Below are 18,506 nucleotides of genomic sequence, written 5' to 3' on the forward strand. Positions count from 1 at the left end.
TTTTCCAGATTTGTTTAAATAGAATTTATCTAATTTGAATGTGCTTCGTCCGTGGAAATAAGCATTCGATCCCGTAAATACGATATATAAACGATGTTTTCAAGGATATTCGAGACACGCGAATTTCTCTGATACGTAGAAAAATATCCTATCTCGGTATTTTACAGTACTTAATGGCATTTGGTGAAATAATATCGGATTCTAACAAATTTTAAAAATTTAATAAAAATAGTGGCCATTTTTTTTAAATTTCAAGTCAATTGATTCACATTTGGAATTTGGAATTCACTATCAGATATTCCAAAAAGCTCGAGAAAAAATATTCGATTTTGCCCTACATGCTGACTGTATATCTTTCCTTAAAACCCAACGAACATGGTAATAGAATGAACATGGAAAATTACATTCATCTAATGAATTTTCAAAACAAGATCTTCGAAAGGTAAAGGACGCAAGTTATGAAAAACAAACAACTAATTATAAGTTTGCGACAGAAAATCAACCATCACAACTGCATTTCAAACCTTTCCATCTTGAACAGAAGACTACGTCGTCGTGGTACGATGGGCGATCATGATGAGCATAGGAATTAAATTCGACTTTACTGATCGTCAAACAACACCTCATCCACCTTCTCGGAATCGCTAGCGAGATCCTTCACCAGTTGCTCGACGCAGTTCTTTGGAATGAGCGTACCGACGATCTTGACGCCTTCCTTCGTCTTCAGGCGAATCACTTGCAGCCGTGACTGATTGCCAATCCGTGCGGCCAGACTATTCTCGACCCGCGCCCATACGGCAAGTACCGAACCGGAAAGCACACTATATGTACGCCGTCGTAAACCAACCTAAACGGAAACAATAAAACAACACGGATTAGCGTTCGTTAGGGGTACTTCCAGGTCATACGAACTAAACACCCTACCTCACACTCATGCCCCAGCGAAACGTTACGACAGTGACCCTTCCAGTAGCTGTGCGAGCAGGTATTTATCGATGCATCGTAAAGCTGCGTCCAGTGTGGTTCCGCTTCCGTGCTGAGCACCTTTTTGTACTTCTTCTCCAACTCAGCTAGCGTTTCGTGCTTGAACTGCAGCCCCGTATTTGGATGGTAGATCTGGAAATGTGTGATTTCCTTTTTACCCTTAACATCTCCCCCTGAAAGGGTCTTCTTTTTCGCGGGGGTTTCAATCTCAATCGCCAGTATCGCGTTGAATTTACCGTTGCGAGGATGTTGCGAGATGTAGAAACCTTCCTTATCGCCACCGAGCTCTGCCCACCTTCGGAGAGAATGAAACGAGAATGCCAAATTGTTAGCAACTTAAGTGCGTGTTGCGAGTGCAGAAAAATGCTTACTTGTCAATTGCTTCCTGCCAAATCATGCCTCGCTCAACCTTCACGACATGCAGCTCGGTAGGCGCAATACCTGTCGCATGTTTACGGGCAAAGCGAATAAGCTTAATTCGCGTCACGTTTTCACCAGCTGCTCCGAGGTCTATAGGGCAATGGGAGAAAATGAACCACAAATTATAACAGAATAAGAATTGCCAAGATGGAGGCATCCAACGCACCTAAGATACCCAAATCGAACCGGCCACGTTTCTTTGCCTGCTCGATGGTAGCCTCCAGGGTATCGGTAAAGTACTTGAACAGTCTGTTCTGCAGCTCCACCGGCATGCCGAGGATACGGTTCAGGAACTTCGATATGTTGTTGTAGTCCTTGTCCAGGCTCAGCACACCCGGCATTTGTTCGCTGTTCACGATCAAACCCACCCCAACGAGTGCTCCGGCGACGTCCTTAAAGAAATCACCCTGGTAGTCAGCCGGAGGCGGCACAATCGGTGCCTCATAGCCCATGATCGTCTTCATCACCGCCTCCAGCGCCGTCCGACCGTACTTGTTGTCGATGTTAAACTGCGACAGATCGCGCGTTTCCGTCGCCCGTCGATCACCGTGCGTGAGGGCGCCGAGTGATTCCAGTCGTTTCGCCACGGTCGAAGCGAACCTTCGTTCGCCCGCCAGGTCTGAGATAAGGAACATGTATTCGGGTGCGTTCACTTGGTTCGAGCGGTGCGTACGACCGAACTGCTGAATAGCACGATCGGCCGACCAGGGCAGCTCTAGCGTTATGTGTACGCGCCGCCTTTGATTGCGCACCCGTCGATCGCTCTGCAGCGAAATACCACTAGAGGCGGCTTCGGAGATGATTGCCACATCCTTCGTACCGTCCATGAAGCGTTGCTTCTCCGTTATGTTGAGCGTTTCCAGCGGTACGTCCTGTTCCGAGCGCGATTCGTACTGTATGGAACCGTCGTCATTCTGTACTACGCGTCCTTTACGCCCCGTCATTTCGGCCACGTTTTCCGGCCCACCCAGCTCGTCGATCAGCTGATCGAGCGTGTTTGCCGGAAGTCGATCGCCAAGTCGTTCAATTTTCGCCAACAGCTCGTCCTTCATCTGACACGCACGTTCGATTGCATCCTTGGGCGGTGGTCCACCGGCTAGTTGAATGGAGAACCCATTGCTCGACTGAATGGTGGTCGGTTTAGTGTCGGTTTGTTTCTTCGTCAAGTGTGCCTGTATTTTGTCCTGCGTGCTAACCGGTTTCTTCCTCCCAGCCGTCGTTCCACTGAGGGCCATCGGTGTAGCTGTTGTCGATGCCGGCGTTGTAACTGGCGGTGCAGCTGATTTATTTTTCGCCTTTACTTTCGATTTACTAACGGAAGATTTCGTTTTGCTGCTCACCCATGGATCATCATCGTCACTGCCTGATCCGGTGAAGAATGGATTATACTCATCGCTTTGGCTGGCAGCACTGTCGTAGTCGTTATCGCTTTCTTCCGGTTCACTATCGGATGGCTGGAAGTCGGACTCATTCGACCGTTTCGGCGATGAAGCAGACGAAGATGCATCCGAATCCGATCCATCCTCATCCGACGAGCCATTGTTTCTGGAACGCTTGGTCTTTGGCACTCCCGTAGCTTTGGTCGCTGCTGTACCGGCGGCTCGTTTACGTTTAGCGTCCATCGCAGACGATGCAGCCTCCTTGCTACGTGCAATATCTTCCAGAATACTGTTGAACTGCTTGCGAGTATCCGTCAGCCCGAGCAACCGATTGATACGACTTCGATCCGGTGCCGGGAAATGTTTTTCTACCAGCGACTGCAGCACACCCTTTGCCGTTGACACAAAATCACTTAGCTCCCCATCGTCCCGTTCTAGCTGCTCGAGCGTACGTGCTTCACCGGTCGACTGTAAACCTATTACCACACACTTGCCGTACTTAATAGCCTCCCGAGCCACCTTAACCGCGTGGTTCACCTTCGAGGCGATGCAAAGATATTTGAAGAATCGTTGATGCGCAGACCAGAACTGGCCCCACATCGTTTTCTTCATTCGGCTCTCGGCATCGATCAGTTCTGCCGCTTCGGTAAACTTTTGCATCGCTTCGACCCACTGTAAACAAATAGGACGGGAATGAGTAAATGACGGACTAATTTACAGTGATTTTTTAATGAAACGATAAAGTTTTCGCTATTTCTAGATTTTTTTCAAGTTAAAGTGGAACATGTAGAGATAGATCTGGCATCGCGCATCTTTTTATTTGATGGAATTTTTGCAAGCTGATGTCGATTCTGTTCAGAGTTTTCACAATTCACACATTTGCAAATGTTTTTAGAGAGCCCGATTTAAAATCTATCTCACCTCATTCCAGTTCAACTTGAAAAGAAACTTGAAATGGCTCCAACTTTCCGATACCGATACTTACCAGCTCGACCGAAGCATCATACACCAACTTAAAATCTTTCGTCAGCGGCACTTCCTCTATCTTGAACGTTACGCCGTGGAAGCTTAGCTGCCTGGCAATGTACATTCCACGCTGTTTCATATCCATTGCAACAATCTCCATTGCACCAACGCCACTGCACAACAGAAAAAAAACAAACAATTAATTCGTCAAAATATGGTCGCAATCCCCAACAATCTCCTTCCATTTACTTACCGTTTTTCAACGGCCTGTATAAAATCGTTGAAGGACGGAAACGGTGTACCCTGGCCCCAGATGCCCAACCGCACCATATACGCCATATTGCGCGGCTCCGATGCACCGGTTGCCGAAGCATAAACAACGCGCGCCTTGGGCAGCTTGTTCTGCAGCTCCAGCGCAGTGAGACCAGTTTTGGTCGGTTTACTCGATCCCACCGGGCACAAATTCTTCGCTTTATGACACTCGTCGAACACGATAACACCATCAAAGTCAGGACCGCACCACTGCAGCAGCTGCTTGAGACGCGACTTATACTTCCCGGCCGTACTCTGCGACTCTCCAATCAGTGCGGAATATGTGCCGAATATGACACCCTTCTTGACGTTATGATTTACGGAGGAATTAATTTTGGCATACTTTAGCTGCAAGTAGAAGAAAATCGGATAGATTAATACACACCCATTGATCTCGTGCTTCTTAATCGACCGTTTACCTTGTTCAGTGCTAGAACCTCGATTTTGCCAGCACCTATGTCTCGCAAATCGCGCTCAGAATCGTACCGCAGATCGTTTGAGACCGATATCCAGATGGACTTTTTGCGCCCTTTCAGATAGTTCTCGTATATGATGCCAGCGATCGTACGTCCCTTACCCACACCGGCACCATCGCCTATCAAAAACCCGGCCCGTGTTCCGTCCGGCAATAAATGGGCGTGTGCTTGGCTCGCGTATGTTATCGATTCCAGCTGCAACGCACTCAACAACCCACCATTGATCGTCTCCGATGGAATAGATACCTGGTAGTAAACGTCACTTGGTTCCACGGACGATAGCGACGCTGTTTCTACTACCGGATCTGGATGCTTCTTACCTATTTTCACTGTGTTTGGATATTGTTGTGGGAAAAACAGAGAAAAAATAAATTTTAAAAAAAATGCAACAAAAACTCTTACGTCAATGCAAAATATGACACATACATTTTGCTGGCCAATATTCGGCATACGTTTCCGCAACACCCATCTCTTCATCTTCCGCCTCCTCCTCCTCGGGCATTTGGTTTAACTGCAACTGCAAAACGGAACAACGTTAGCATGGTTTTGCAAAACGGCAACAGTGCATGAATCACCTATAAATGAAAGTACCTTGCTGGGATCAGCCATCACCATTTGGGAGATCAGTTGCGTCGGTATGCCGCTGGTAAGATAGTGTGGATTGGCCACCAGCATCGCCTGCAGATTCTGCAACATCAGTTGGTTCGTCATGATTTTGTTCATGCTGTCGGCACCGATCGTGCTGGTCCCACCGCCGATCGATGTGTTCCCACCGTAACCCATTCCAGACATCTCCACTGTAGAAAGCGATTGGGAATAATACAGCGTGTAATATGAGCATAAGTTTCACACACGTTATTAAACTTCTAATTAGAAATTGAAACTACTTAAATAAACAGAGCGTAATGAATAATCAATTTATAAATCATCAACTTAATTGTAAAATGGTAATTACCACCTAATAAACGGGGGAGAAAATGCATGCAATAAAGAAATTAATATCAAAAGCTAATTTACATTACTTATTCTTCTGAAACTCTTCACACTTTCGTCATGTGAGCGATTGTCGAATTAATTGTCCGTAACGCGGAATTTTAAGCACAATGACCTTTAAAATCGATATTCCGAATTTCCTGTTTGTTAAGCTCCGACTTGTCAATTCACTCCGTTGTCCAAGAAACATGTCCCTGGGAACATCAGGAAAATGCATTATTTGCATAAGATGTATCACGCGACACAAAAAGACATTCTGCGTAAGATGGAGAAGACGCTCTACTTGAATGCCTAACATGACAGGCAGCCATCAATTCCATTTAATTATATACCATACACATCCAAAGATTACCATCTGGGAAACGCACATAGGTCGACATCCAATTTGACTTCCTTACTCCCCCAAGAGACTGCCCGATGGGACGTCTAACAATTTGATTCGATTACACTTTGACGCTAGCGTCGGACAATATTATTGAAACCCTTTCAAATTACTACTTTTTAACGCCTCCCTTCCTACCGTTTCAATACTCAAAAATGTTTTCCCTACATTTCAAGCATTAGAAGCACTTATTTTAACCTGGAATCTCATGAAAATACTATTTTGCAACAAAACAAAATCATTTCAACGAATATTTTGCTTGCTTATTGTTAACCATGCAAAAAAAAATACCCATTTAGCAACAGAAAACATTTGCAGAAAGCAAGACGCGAATCGATATACTCTCTAAGGAATTAAAAAACAACCAAACAAAAAACAACCCAAACAACCTTTCCGCAATTCTCTCAACGAAAAGGGGGGAGGAAAAAAAACACAAAACAATTCATTTAACATAAGGTTCAAGAGAGAGAGAAAAAAAAACAGCAGAACCATTTCTTCACCGTCGCCGGTAACTTACTCTGCGCCAGCAGAGTGGCAATGGTCGGCGGATAGTAGCTGCCCAGGCCGCCCAGTATGCTGGTCGCTCCCGGGGGTACCGTTCCAGTGACCGGAGGCGTTGTCGTTACCGCCGACGTCACCGTACTACTCGTCGTTGCCTTCGTCGTCCCAATCGGTTTGCCGTGGATGGATGTGGCATATCCGCTACCGATACCGCTAGGGCCACCACCCACCCAATGTTGGCTTCCGCTGGACGAAGATGAACTCGATGTGCCTCCACCGGTGGCCATCATCTTTCTACCATCGCCGGCTGCGGGTGGGGGTTTGGGAAATTCGCGCACCCAAAAACCCCAATTCCAGATCGATGCGCGGGTATTACCGGGAAGCGCGAGTATATGGGTTTTTGCGCGGCAGAACACGGTTAAACAGTCGACGGCAAGTAAATAGTGTTTCCGTGTGTCCGCCCGTCGTACAACCGGATGCATGTGACAGGAGTGGAATTGGGTTGAAAATGGGGAATGGGAGAAAGTGCGTTCCGCACATAAAACGCAGGGGCATGCGGCGAATGGACAAATAATTTATGCAACGAAACGATGCAACCCGAGATAAACAAAGAGAGGAGATGATTAGGATTTATGTACACAGCCCAGCCGAAGACGTTTGTTGACCAGTTTTCCGCACACATCGAAAGGATATTGAGTTTCGGAGTTAGGGGATGGGCAAGCCGGAAGTATGTTTGATAAAATAGGACATTCCGAACGGTTTGGTCGTGGGGAAGAAAATGAGACAAGACAAGGCAAGTTAGCGACAGGGCAAAACGAGAAATCGGGGATATAGCGATATCGAGAGCATGTGCATCCTTCTTCTCCTCGTAGTGAACCAACCGCGATTAATGCAATTGAAAACGAATGCTGCATTCTACTGGCTGTTCCATATTGGGAAATTATGCCAAAACCCCACAGAAATCGAATAGCCGGACATAATGTGGTTTGGCCAGAAGTGGATGCCCACGCCTAAACGGATGCATTCAAAATGCGCTTTCCTTTTCTTTTTTTTTTTTTTTTCTTTTGCTTTTACGCGCGCAATCCTCAATATACTAAGATTCTGTGAACGATTACACTACTCACCACTGCCCCCAGTGCTGATACCGGTGGTGCCCGGTGTACCAACCCCGCCCAAACGCGTACCGACGCTTGGCTTCATCGTGCTTAATGGGGTGGATTTGGATAAAATCGTGCCCCCAGCCGCTGCCGCAATCGAATCTTTGGAGGGTTGCTTAATCACAAAATTGGTGATCTTGTTCAGTTGCACCGGTGCTGGTTGCTGTGGTTGCTGCTGCTGATCGGTTTTATTCATGCCGGTTGCTGCCATACCGAGCTCTGAACCAATTCCACCAATGTTTGATGAGCTTCCCGCCTCCGTTTTGTACTTCTTAGTCAGCGTGGCCACCGTTGCAAGATCTTTTCCACCGCCTGAAATCAAGAGTAAACAAAATGTATGGATTAGATGTTACAATACAATAAAAAATCGAACATGGTCACAATAATGTAAAGAAAAATAGAATCTAGCTGTATGTAAATACCTTTTAAGAAACAACTACAATGTAAACGATGTACTGAGGTGGTGGTGAGGAACTCTATCACACCGTTTCTAAAACTCTAAACCTACGAAGCACAATAATCGATAATTTTAGGCTCGGTCGGTCAGAGAGCAAGTAGCGATCTGCTGTGTGGAGGAACCACGTCTTCACGTCTTGACACATGCGAGCTAATAATTCAACTGACGAACGCACAAATAACGAACAGGCAGGCCCTCGCCGAACCCATCCACGGCCAAATATTGCGCGGCGTACACCCCTAAAACCCACCACCCGTCCATCTATACACACATACACACACTCACACATACACACCAGAATGTGCTATTGAGTTCCACAATTAGAACAGGAAAAGGAAAGGATACCTTCTTAACGCTTTGCTCGCGGAGTCCGCGGAAACACGCAGGACTCAATCAACGTTTTTGAAAGGGAATGCCCGGAAAGGGTGACGATAGGCGTACCCCGACGGGTGAAAGGGGTGATAGAAGCTCGCGAACACAATCCCATAGCCCACCATGAAGGGAGCGACGGTTGTAAACTTTCTTAAACGGAAAGGCAAGGGAGCTCATTTCATCATATCGCTGCTGCGACCACGCGCACTTGACAACGGTTTTTTGGCGGGCCGTGCGCGGGTGTGGAAGTGATGGTCACGATGCTTAGGAGGATCTCCCAGGATATATTGCTAACAGGGCGAAGGAGCGAACGACACAGCGATAGTGCAACACGCACACACACACGCCGGAACGAACGGATAGGGCAAACTTTAAGCGAAAGGAATTGATGCCTACATTATGCAAAGCGGAGGATGACGGGTTAGAAGTTTGCAGGCGGGTTGGCAAAGGCGTGGAGAATCTTTCACCGAAAGGGTTTCGGCTTCGGGTTCGTACGCGAGCGAAGACGCTACGCCGGGCCCATAATAACGTCTTGGCGGCTTGGCACTTGGCAGGTTCATAGCCCGGTTGGGGGAGGGGTTTTGTTGTTCGTGAGAAATTCGCCAAACGGATTCCCGTACAGCGGGGACGATTTTCGGACAGCATTCGGTTGGGCCACCGCGCGTACATCGCGGCCCACCATACTAGACGCGATGGTTCTGCATGAGGCGTGATTAGACCGGCCGAGTTTGCAGCTGGCTGGAGGGCAAGAATATTGAATCGATTCGTGTATGTGCGTATGTTTGGGGTGTAGCAGCATAATAATATATACATAAAATCGGGGCTTGTCGTATAGCAGCTACATCGCACCGCACACCGGCGAGGTGGAAGATAATATTGGAGCGAAACATAAAGTGCTTGTAAAATCCGTGCCACTGCAAGTGGGCGGATAAACTGTACACACGCTCTCCTGCCTTTATCGTTGCCTGCGCATAGCGGTCGGGCAGTGTGAAGCGAGGACAAATATATTCTCTCGCGATGCAAGACAGGTTAGTTATTGGTACGCATTAGCGATTATTTCGATTACTTCTTGCCGTGTACTTAAAGATTGGATGCGTTTCAAATGGTTGCTATTGATCCTTCAACCATTAATACATTTAGATATGTATATAAAAGGGTTTTACATAAGTTACAGTGTATTTTTGAAATGTTGATAACACCTACAAATCAATTAAAGAATTTCATATTAAATAGCAAATACAAAGACAATCTGTACCATCATAACAATTTGAAATTGAACATATCGCGATTAGTGATGGCTAAAATCCCATTTTCCGGAGTCGAATAAAACCCAATTCCGGTACATTCTGGATTCAACTATGGAATCCGCACATTTATCTATGCATTTGGCTGTAAACCTATCCAAACTAAAATGCTAGAGCCTCCTTAAAAAAGTTGAGGTAAGCTCTTCGATATCTATTTCTTGATGTTGCACAATTCAACTTCAGAAAACCTGAGGAAAAATTGGAAATTCTTGGATTCATAAATCCACCCCGGACTTCCCATGGCTAGTTTCAATAGCAATCTTACTGGACGATGACCACCAATGCCCGGGATGGGGTTATGTTATGACTTATATATTTACATACCTGGTACTTCAATCTCGTCCGGATCTTCGTCATCGTCGAAATCTGAGTCAGTTGAATCGCCTCCCTTATCGTCGGCCTCTTCCTCCTCGTCGTCGTCATCCTCTTCCATTCCGTAGGAAGATTTCTTCAAAGCCTACAAAAGAAAGATATGCCAGTTTAGAGATCAATTCCAGGACTCCTATAAAATAATAATATTTCAATGTGTTACATTTACCCTACCAAATACTGTTATAGTAAATAAGATGTATGATGCCTTACACATCAAATCAATGCAAATACTTTTAATATAAGCTGAATAGAAATTGAACAAAATATGATCAAAATTATTCAATTAATGGTAATTATACATGAATACAACACCATAAAAAATACGGAAGTTAAGGTCCAACATCAGTAGAGAAAGGAAGAAGAAACAAAAAAGAGCATGGCATAGTAAGCACGACCCGTTTACTGGCACTACCACGTGTTTTCAAACACGTTGCACACTACAGCGAGTCCAAATGTTTTGTCCCGCGTTCGGTGCTACACGCTAACATGAAATTACTGTTATATCTCCTTCAAATGGTCATAAACGATAAGAATAACAAAACATAATTATTGCCACATTCTTCCAATTCCTGTAGAAACTTTACTGCTACAATTGCAACATTATTTGTACTAGTCCACACAATCTCCCGTTGGCAACGAATGCAATCGATGCATAATAAATGAAACCTCCTGAACCACCGAACAACATAAGTGCGATGCCAATCGTGTGCCAAGACGGTCACCGAATGCCTCAGGGACATTTCGAGAGTTCCATTTGTCGAGGGTGGCCAACCAGATCAAAAAGCAGCCCCACCACCATTCACACATCCCTCGCTATGTTCTGTCAAAAATTGACATTCGCCCTACTGAACCTTTTTGTTGGTTATGTTGTTGCCTACCGCAATTTCCCACTTCCACGCTCGAAGGGAATGTGAAACATTGCCGACTTTATCAGCGTTTCTATTAAACTGGTCGACATGCTGTACTGGACCCACAGCACACGGATCGTATTAAAAGTTGATGGGTTGCTTTTAGGTTCCTTTACGCCCAAAAGTTGCCGGTCACGAACTGAATCTGACAGCAGTCTGCTGTCGGGGAGGGGAGGTGGCGATTGCGTTGAAGGACGTAAAAATCAAAACAAAAAAATTACCATTCGATTCATCCCTGGTTTATGTTCTGGTCAGTCTTGCAGTGCTTCGAAATATGCTTTCCACCAATCACTAGCGTTTGCCGGAATGTAGTCGTTAACGTTTTTCACTCTCTTCAAGTACGGTTTTGCAATGAACTGTAATCACCAGCACATCGAAGTGTCCGTGTCTGCTGCCCTGCACCTTTCAGCCACAAATGCCGCCCGCAGCTGTTTAGCTAACACTTGCGCGTACACTCTCTGCTTCACGGAGCCACATCAATCAAACCGTACAGGACTCACTAGCACGGGTTGCACTTACTAAACTTTGGAAAATGTACAATCTCACGCACTGCCGCTGTACACCCGTATAGGTTGTGCGGTACAGGAAACGCTCGATGTACGCCGCGATGGTAGGAACCGCCTGTTTCACACAGCAAACAGTACCGCACAATCAAAACAAGCTGTGGACGATTTACAGTTTACGTAATGCACAGATTTTGTGTCGCGCAATACACGCTAGGAATGCAGTTAATGGATTAATGTAAAGTGCGATTAACAGAGTTCTATTTACCGTAAAGTAAGCAACACGAATCACGAGGAGCGTCAATGTTGAGGCTCGCTTGTGGCAATGGCAATGTAATCGCTGTTTCGCTCAGACACGGGTTCAAGAGACGAAGGTTAACCATGTGTGCGCGCCCTCCTCGTTGGATGACGTTTAATGTGCAGCCGTCTACAATACCTGGTCGAAGAGTTTCGCACTATCGATTTCGACGTTGTTCTAAGCACAAATTGTGCAATATTTAAAATAATATCTATTTGTTCCAAACAACTAGAAATTTATTTACATTTCTTTCCCAACGAACGACGTATACATCGCCATACCAATCATCCGACTACAGAGGCTACAAAATTCCAGTACACATTATATTTTTTATGTAAATTGGTACACAAACACAACACCCCAGGACAGGATTTTCAGCAATCCTACTCTTCATTTTGATTCTTTCGGTTGGAATAGGTGCGCGCAGTGTTTTGCTGCCAAAGTGCGATACAAAAATGTTTGTAAGTTTCGCCACATCAATAGTTTGTGCTTCTGGGGAACACATTCTTATCGAACTGTTTGTATTGCTGATTCCGTATGAAAGATTAAAATCTCGCAATCCAAAACCTGCTAACTCTACTCGGCCTATGTGCCTGTAAGCCAATGCATCAAACACCGAGGATGAACAGTCTATCTTTTGTTTCGACTAACGATTACGATATTCCATTACCATGCAGCTCCGTACAATGATGAGCGCAGTCCAATTGCCGAATGAAAAAAAATAAATTTCCAAACATGTTGTCTTTAAATTTGCTCATCCTGTTTTAGCTCCTTATACTCGTCGTGCCTAATAACGTGGTAAACATCACACTAATATGAAAGCTCCATTGATTATTTATATGAATATTTGTTGTATCCTTGCAACCCATTCTGCAACCCCCAATGCTAAATATGCTCTAATTTCCGTAATCGTCCTACTAGCTGCTACTCACGACTCACGCTCCGTTCGTTAATATATCTACTGACGTACTCAGGATTGAATGTACACATGTATAACACCGTACTTGTAAACTATTTCGCACAGAAAACATTGTGCGCGCTGGTTTCTGCTATGTTTGTAGAAAAAATGCACAAAAAAGTCTATCATCTACTACCGTAAGATGGTTCGCTGTATAAGTAATGCTTCCTTCCTTCCGTTTGTTTCTGTGTTGGAATCTGCACATGTCTGTTTGTTTTGTTTTAACAACAATATAGTATAATATGTTTGTGGGAGGTTGTGGTGATTATAATCCTATAACGTTTGGTTTTCTGTTTTCTCCTCATCGTGTATAACTTAAACGGGCAATCACAAAATAATCGTACTGTATTGGTAACAGGGCAACCTGGCAAGCACACCGTGGAAGAACCGAGTGAGCTTATCCCTGCGCAAGGTTTTGTAATGATGGGAGCTTGTTAAGCTATTAACGTTCCTGTTGTGAACAAAACACAAATACTATGACTAGGTAAACTAAGCAGCAGCTCATTTGTTCTACTGGTTGTGTAAACATGGAAGTGAGTAAGTTTGTCCCTGCTAAAACCTAGCTTCATCGTCGTATCCGTATCCCTGCCTGTCTACCGTTTTGCTTCTTCGTGCCCTTTTATCCAGCGTCACAATTTCCCTGCTTCATTATCCAATGTCTTACATTCAAAACGGCGAATACATCGAGCGTGTCGGTGAATATTCAAATTACACACAAAATAACACTTATTCATTAACATTTACTAAGATGTCAATGCCCTACTACTCAGTGCCCCCGGTCAGAAACTGCAAAAAAAAACAATCTGTTTTCCTTACATTAGGGACCGTATTTCACTATCTTTGGATTGGGAAGATTTTATAGTTTCTCCGTTGGTGGACACTTCATTTCCGCAAGAATTTGCAGCAATCGTTGTGTTGCGTTTGTTTTTCGATGGGAAAAATACCTACCGAAGAAAAGAAATATGTTAGTAACAGCGTAATCTATCAATCAATCAAACGGAACGGAACTGTGTGAACGTACCTTCATAGCGCCTCGTACCATCAACCGGAACCAGTACAGCTGAGGCAAAAACAGTGCCAAAATGCTTACTTGACATCCCCATGGCAAATTCGACACAGCCTGGAAAATGGGTAGAAATTAATCATTGCATTCGTTTTAGATATCAATTTCGCTACTACTTGACAGTCTAATACCTCAATGAATGGCTTATTCACCACCTGGCTATAGTAGTAGCAGACATAGGGCATTAGAAAGATGCGACACCAAAAGAAAGTGACCAGCATCACCAGCCCATTGATGACGTACAGTTTCGATTGTTTCAATCCCATCACACTGAGAATGCTACGGAATGATACGAACGGCGTGGAAAGTTCCATCATAAACATGAAGCTAAATACGCAATCTCCCAGACCGCCACGAAGATACTGGAATGAAAGAGAAACAGAAGAAAAGTTAATGAATGCTGCTTATTTTGGCGCAAACGCAATTTTACATATCGGGTGAATATTTTGAAAAGATTGATTCATATGAGCTTTCAGCAAAGAGTCATTCAAATCATGAGTTGGTTCTCATACTCATCATGACTCTTCAGAGATTGATTAATCCTTAAAGATTCATAGATTCTTATGGATTGATGAATCTTTGACGATTCAGGAATCATTGAGCATCATTGAGGATTCATCCATCCTTAGAATAAAGATTCAGAGACATTCAATTAGTGTAAAGATGCATTAAGAACACTAATTCTTACCGATATTACGACTAATCCGTACGACCCGATGAACAGATGATGAAACACCATCAAGGGATGCGTTGACAGGTACTTAGCAAAACTTGGGATGCCTATTTTGCACGGATTCACAAAGGAAAGTGTACCCTGTTCCACGCTCGGGATGTCGTCCAGTGCTTGCAGCGTCTTTTCCGCCACCGTTCCACCATTACCGTTCGCTGTGCCATTCCTGCCGCCCACATTGTTATTATCTCCGGTTACCGATTGCAGACCGAGTTTAACCTTGATTTTGACGGCCGCTTCAGCGGCGTAGATTTTGTACATGGACCAAAGGTCGTAGAAAAAGTACGACGCCGCAAACCAAGCGTACGATTCCGACAAAAAGTGTGAGGCGTGCAGAAAATTTCTCGGACATGACCAGCGGCATACGAAAAGCCCAGCAATACAGGAAAAGGCGGCCTGAACGGCTGATACGAGCCTGAATGGGAAAGAACAGAAAAATGTAATGCATTTGGCCATAATACCTTAGAATTACATCTTACTCACTTATTCGTTATATCCAGCACATCCGAAACACGCAACCGATATCGCTTAACAAAGCTGTGCCCGATGGTTGTCCGCAGCAGCAGCTTGTTCAGAAATTCGGTAAGTGCGACGAAGTACACAAAGCCAAAGCTGATAAGCAGCGCACCTTTCTGCACCGTTATGCGATCACTCGGGTTCAGCGTGGACAAGCTTGCGCAAGCCACCGCAAACGACACAACGGAGTAGAGCAGCGAAAAGATACAGCTCCGCGTGTCCAACTTTTCCACCATCTTGTATCGTGTTGTTGCACTGTGCTCAGAATACGATCGAACCGGAACTGCTCTGGTGGAGCACTACACACACGGGCCTCAGATAAACGGGGTGTTCCAATTAATTCACTGTTCACCAACTGTTCACACCTTCTGCCTGCTCATGTCTGTACGATACCGAACACAGTAGCCTTAGGAATACTAGAGTGAAGACAGAAAGGAAACAAAGCAGGTCAACAGAAGTCAATTAAAATGGTAAATAAATCACACACACGCGCGCACGATCCACCCCTATCAGACGGAGCAGCGGGAGTGAATCAATGGCCAGACGACTTTCGATTAATGTTGCCCCCCCCCCCGCGCTGTTGTTGATCTGCTGCCGAGGCCGACTGCCGAGACCGTCCTTACTAGATCCACGTACCGAATTCGGTCGGTTCACTCTTACATAATCTTCCACAGTCTTCAAAGGCGGGATGAGTGTTTTGTTGTTTTGCGATAGGGAACACACATCCGTGAACCGCCTTATCGCTTACGACTCGTGCAGGAAGGTGTAGAATGTAGAAGGCAGCTGATAAGAGCACACATCCACTTAGGGTGAACGTGCGAATGGTGCAAAAACAACCGATCGTGAAGGTGCAACCCTCCCGATGCACGTGCATTACATCGGTCGGCAATGGTACGAACCGTAACAGGTTGGAGGGCTTGTAATGTGAGCTCGCTGGTAACAAACCGAACCTGGCTGGATGATTCTTCAAATATCTGTATCTGCTACACCTATCCACCTACCCACAAATGACGACGCGAAATTGTGTGTGTTGTCTGCTCGTTCCACTCCTTCACCGCACAGCACTGCCTACACTTCCACAGGTGTCGTAAACGCGTCTTCCCTCGTTTTCCTGAACCCCCGCTGTAGACAGGACGCGCTGTCGGTATTTCATAACTTGGCAAAACGTCAAAAAAGCTCCAGCAAAAGTTGTTGTCGCTGGTTTGTTTTCTGCGCGGAGTCGAAGGAAACAGCGAAGTGTGTCTTTGCTAAGTTTATTTTGTATGAAGAACGTTCATCACGTGTGGAACTCATCGGACGATTTGAAATTACTCCCAAAACCAACTGTATTTCTTATTCTAGTGCTGTTTATTGCTGTTAAACCTCATCAAAACATTGAAAGCAACACCTGGTTTATTGTTCCACGTAAAACTGCATACATTCATGAACCATTTTCCTTAAAATGACTAATGACTGACTCACTAACAATTGGTCGTCAAATATTTGATAGCTTGTGTCGTATTTACAGGATCACTTAAATATTTCATATTATTTGTAGAATCAGATTCGTTAAGTCTGCATCCCTGAAGCGCCCTATACGGGCTGCGTACGAGACGAAGTGAGCCAGGAACGTTTGATTGTGCACTCGATGCAACAGGTGGGACATCGGTCCGATTGCATGAACCGTGGCGAACGTGGATCCCGCATCCCTGGCATCGGAACGTACTACCACGATTAAGCTATCATCCAGAGCGCCGCTGTAAATATAGTTCATTGAGGAATATCGAAATCACAGCAGTATAAGCTGTCCACAAATCAAACTCACCTCAGCTTACGTAGCGTAACTCGCACAGCAGCATCGATTTCGCTTGTAGTTGCTTGTACTTTGGGGTCAGCGATGGCAACCAGTAGGAAACCTTCGGGACTTTCCAGTACAGTCAAAGCACCCACGATCAGATCGTAAAATGCAGTTGGCTCTGCCATCGATTGCTGATCATATAATCCAAGCGCATACTCAACATCATCCAGCTTGGGATCTAACAGGTCGCTCATATCTTTCAATAACTTGTACGTTGATCGATCCACCAAACGGTTGTTCATCCATTCGGTCTCAAACGCTTCCCGGCAATACTTATCGGGACAGTTTAGCGTGCCGGCGATAACATTCAGCTGCTTGCCGGTTTCGCTATGAAGTAGCTGCGATCGCACATCTGGGCATAGCAGTGGATCTGGGCCACCGTGCAACCAGCTTGCATTAGGTACATGCGCATACAATGCTGCTGGAAATGGTTGCACAATCTCACCATTCGTTACCACCCCCGTACGGCGGCCGACCGTTTGAGCCCATTGCAAGATCGAAACGGCATGGTGCGTGCTGTTCGGCGTACTGACGCATTCTTCCGAAGGCTGAATGGCCGAATCCAACCCAATAGTGCGCGAGTGGGTTTCAATGCCACAAAACATGGAGGTCGGATTAAATGACGCACGTGCTGCACGTTGCTCCTGCATCGTTGGTCGAAGCAACGCAAGGTGGGGAAATGATTCCCAGATGGGTCGGGGATCGCCATAGGAGGAGTCGACACTATCCAAGGCTACGAACAGGATGACATTCTTTGCACGCTTCTTGTTCTCCTCGACCACCCGAAATGCGTTGCGCAGTTCGGCAAGATTAGATTCAAACCAAATAGCTTGTTCTAGAGGAAAAATAATACAAGGAATATATATATTATAAGCCACATATACTGAAACTTTCACTCCTACCTGGAGGCAATTCATCGGCAAATAGATCAACCGTAGCTACAACTTGACCTTCGTTCTCGTACACCACTATAAAGCCGATGCACAGCAGCACGATAGCAAATACCAAGACCACTAGCATACAGACGCATAACACACTATAGCCACAGCCGACTCTACGTCTTGTAAATCTTTTGGTCACATTTTCACGATCTCTGGCACTAACGTCGATCTGGTTTCTCCACTGCTGTGCAGTATAGGAACCGTCTCCAGAGTCATTCGTTGCAATGTTAAACTCTTCCTGTGGCATCTCTTCACTGTACTTTGGGACAGCGTTTCAACTTACATGCGATGCGATGTGTTCTTTTACACGACAGATCGCACTCTTCCAGTACGTACGGTTGGAGCAGTAGCAGATCAGTCAAGTGATCGTGCCGTAGAACGATAAGATACTGCTTCACGCTAATAATGGATAAGATGTGTTGGGAGATGCTTATTATGATACAGACACGGTGGGGTGGTAGCGGGTGGGGGGTAGCGTTGATGTTTGCGATAGAATAAAGTAAGCGTAGTGTTGTGCACACAAGAAGGGGTATGTCTAATTGCGGTTCCAGATAATCATCACCGGTGTGATCGACAGCATTCACACATTCATTAATGTATGTAACCTAATACAATGAATATTGAAAAAATGCCCCGATATTCCTTTTGAGCAGAGGTTTTTATAAAGACACAAAGTT

At 45.3% G+C, this 18,506-nt stretch overlaps 3 protein-coding genes across 3 annotated transcripts; all 3 read right to left on the reverse strand.

Annotated features, from left to right (window-relative positions):
- Positions 1-601: 601 nt before the first annotated feature.
- On the reverse strand, positions 602-11,216 carry LOC128710429 (protein strawberry notch). The gene is made up of 13 exons (XM_053805483.1): positions 11,205-11,216; positions 10,028-10,160; positions 7,538-7,882; positions 6,430-6,720; positions 5,129-5,334; positions 4,964-5,054; positions 4,481-4,866; positions 4,003-4,409; positions 3,769-3,922; positions 1,571-3,455; positions 1,356-1,494; positions 925-1,279; positions 602-847 (listed from the first exon to the last, which is right to left on the reverse strand). Exons 1-13 carry the CDS (start codon positions 11,214-11,216, stop codon positions 602-604), a joined length of 4,650 nt encoding a protein of 1,549 aa, XP_053661458.1.
- Positions 11,217-13,554: 2,338 nt separating this feature from the next.
- LOC128707902 (TLC domain-containing protein 3A) lies at positions 13,555-15,287 on the reverse strand. The gene is made up of 5 exons (XM_053802859.1): positions 15,019-15,287; positions 14,494-14,950; positions 13,937-14,167; positions 13,764-13,862; positions 13,555-13,686 (listed from the first exon to the last, which is right to left on the reverse strand). Exons 1-5 carry the CDS (start codon positions 15,285-15,287, stop codon positions 13,555-13,557), a joined length of 1,188 nt encoding a protein of 395 aa, XP_053658834.1.
- Positions 15,288-16,573: 1,286 nt separating this feature from the next.
- LOC128708005 (alkaline phosphatase 4-like) lies at positions 16,574-18,076 on the reverse strand. The gene is made up of 3 exons (XM_053802961.1): positions 17,791-18,076; positions 16,856-17,723; positions 16,574-16,787 (listed from the first exon to the last, which is right to left on the reverse strand). The coding sequence occupies exons 1-3, from the start codon at positions 18,074-18,076 to the stop codon at positions 16,574-16,576; spliced, it is 1,368 nt and encodes a 455-aa protein (XP_053658936.1).
- Between the last annotated feature and the right edge of the window lie 430 nt (positions 18,077-18,506).

This window comes from Anopheles marshallii, chromosome 2 (assembly GCF_943734725.1).
Source record: "Anopheles marshallii chromosome 2, idAnoMarsDA_429_01, whole genome shotgun sequence".
NCBI classification, from domain to species: Eukaryota; Metazoa; Arthropoda; class Insecta; order Diptera; family Culicidae; genus Anopheles; species Anopheles marshallii.

Bases quoted from the DNA above. Each gene is read 5' to 3' on its own strand.
- LOC128710429 (XM_053805483.1), bottom strand. The intron at 6,721-7,537 runs GTGAGTAGTGTA...CCCCACCCGCAG, and splicing joins TATCAGCACTGGGGGCAGTG to CCGGCGATGGTAGAAAGATG. The intron at 3,923-4,002 runs GTAAGTAAATGG...TCTGTTGTGCAG, and splicing joins ATACAGGCCGTTGAAAAACG to TGGCGTTGGTGCAATGGAGA.
- LOC128707902 (XM_053802859.1), bottom strand. From the start codon at position 15,287: ATGGTGGAAAAGTTGGACACGCGGAGCTGTATCTTTTCGCTGCTCTAC. The intron at 14,951-15,018 runs GTGAGTAAGATG...TTTCCCATTCAG, and splicing joins GTGCTGGATATAACGAATAA to GCTCGTATCAGCCGTTCAGG. The intron at 13,863-13,936 runs GTATTAGACTGT...CCCATTTTCCAG, and splicing joins TGAATAAGCCATTCATTGAG to GCTGTGTCGAATTTGCCATG.
- LOC128708005 (XM_053802961.1), bottom strand. From the start codon at position 18,076: ATGCCACAGGAAGAGTTTAACATTGCAACGAATGACTCTGGAGACGGT. The intron at 17,724-17,790 runs GTAGGAGTGAAA...TTTTTCCTCTAG, and splicing joins TGCCGATGAATTGCCTCCAG to AACAAGCTATTTGGTTTGAA. The intron at 16,788-16,855 runs GTGAGTTTGATT...CTATATTTACAG, and splicing joins GTTACGCTACGTAAGCTGAG to CGGCGCTCTGGATGATAGCT.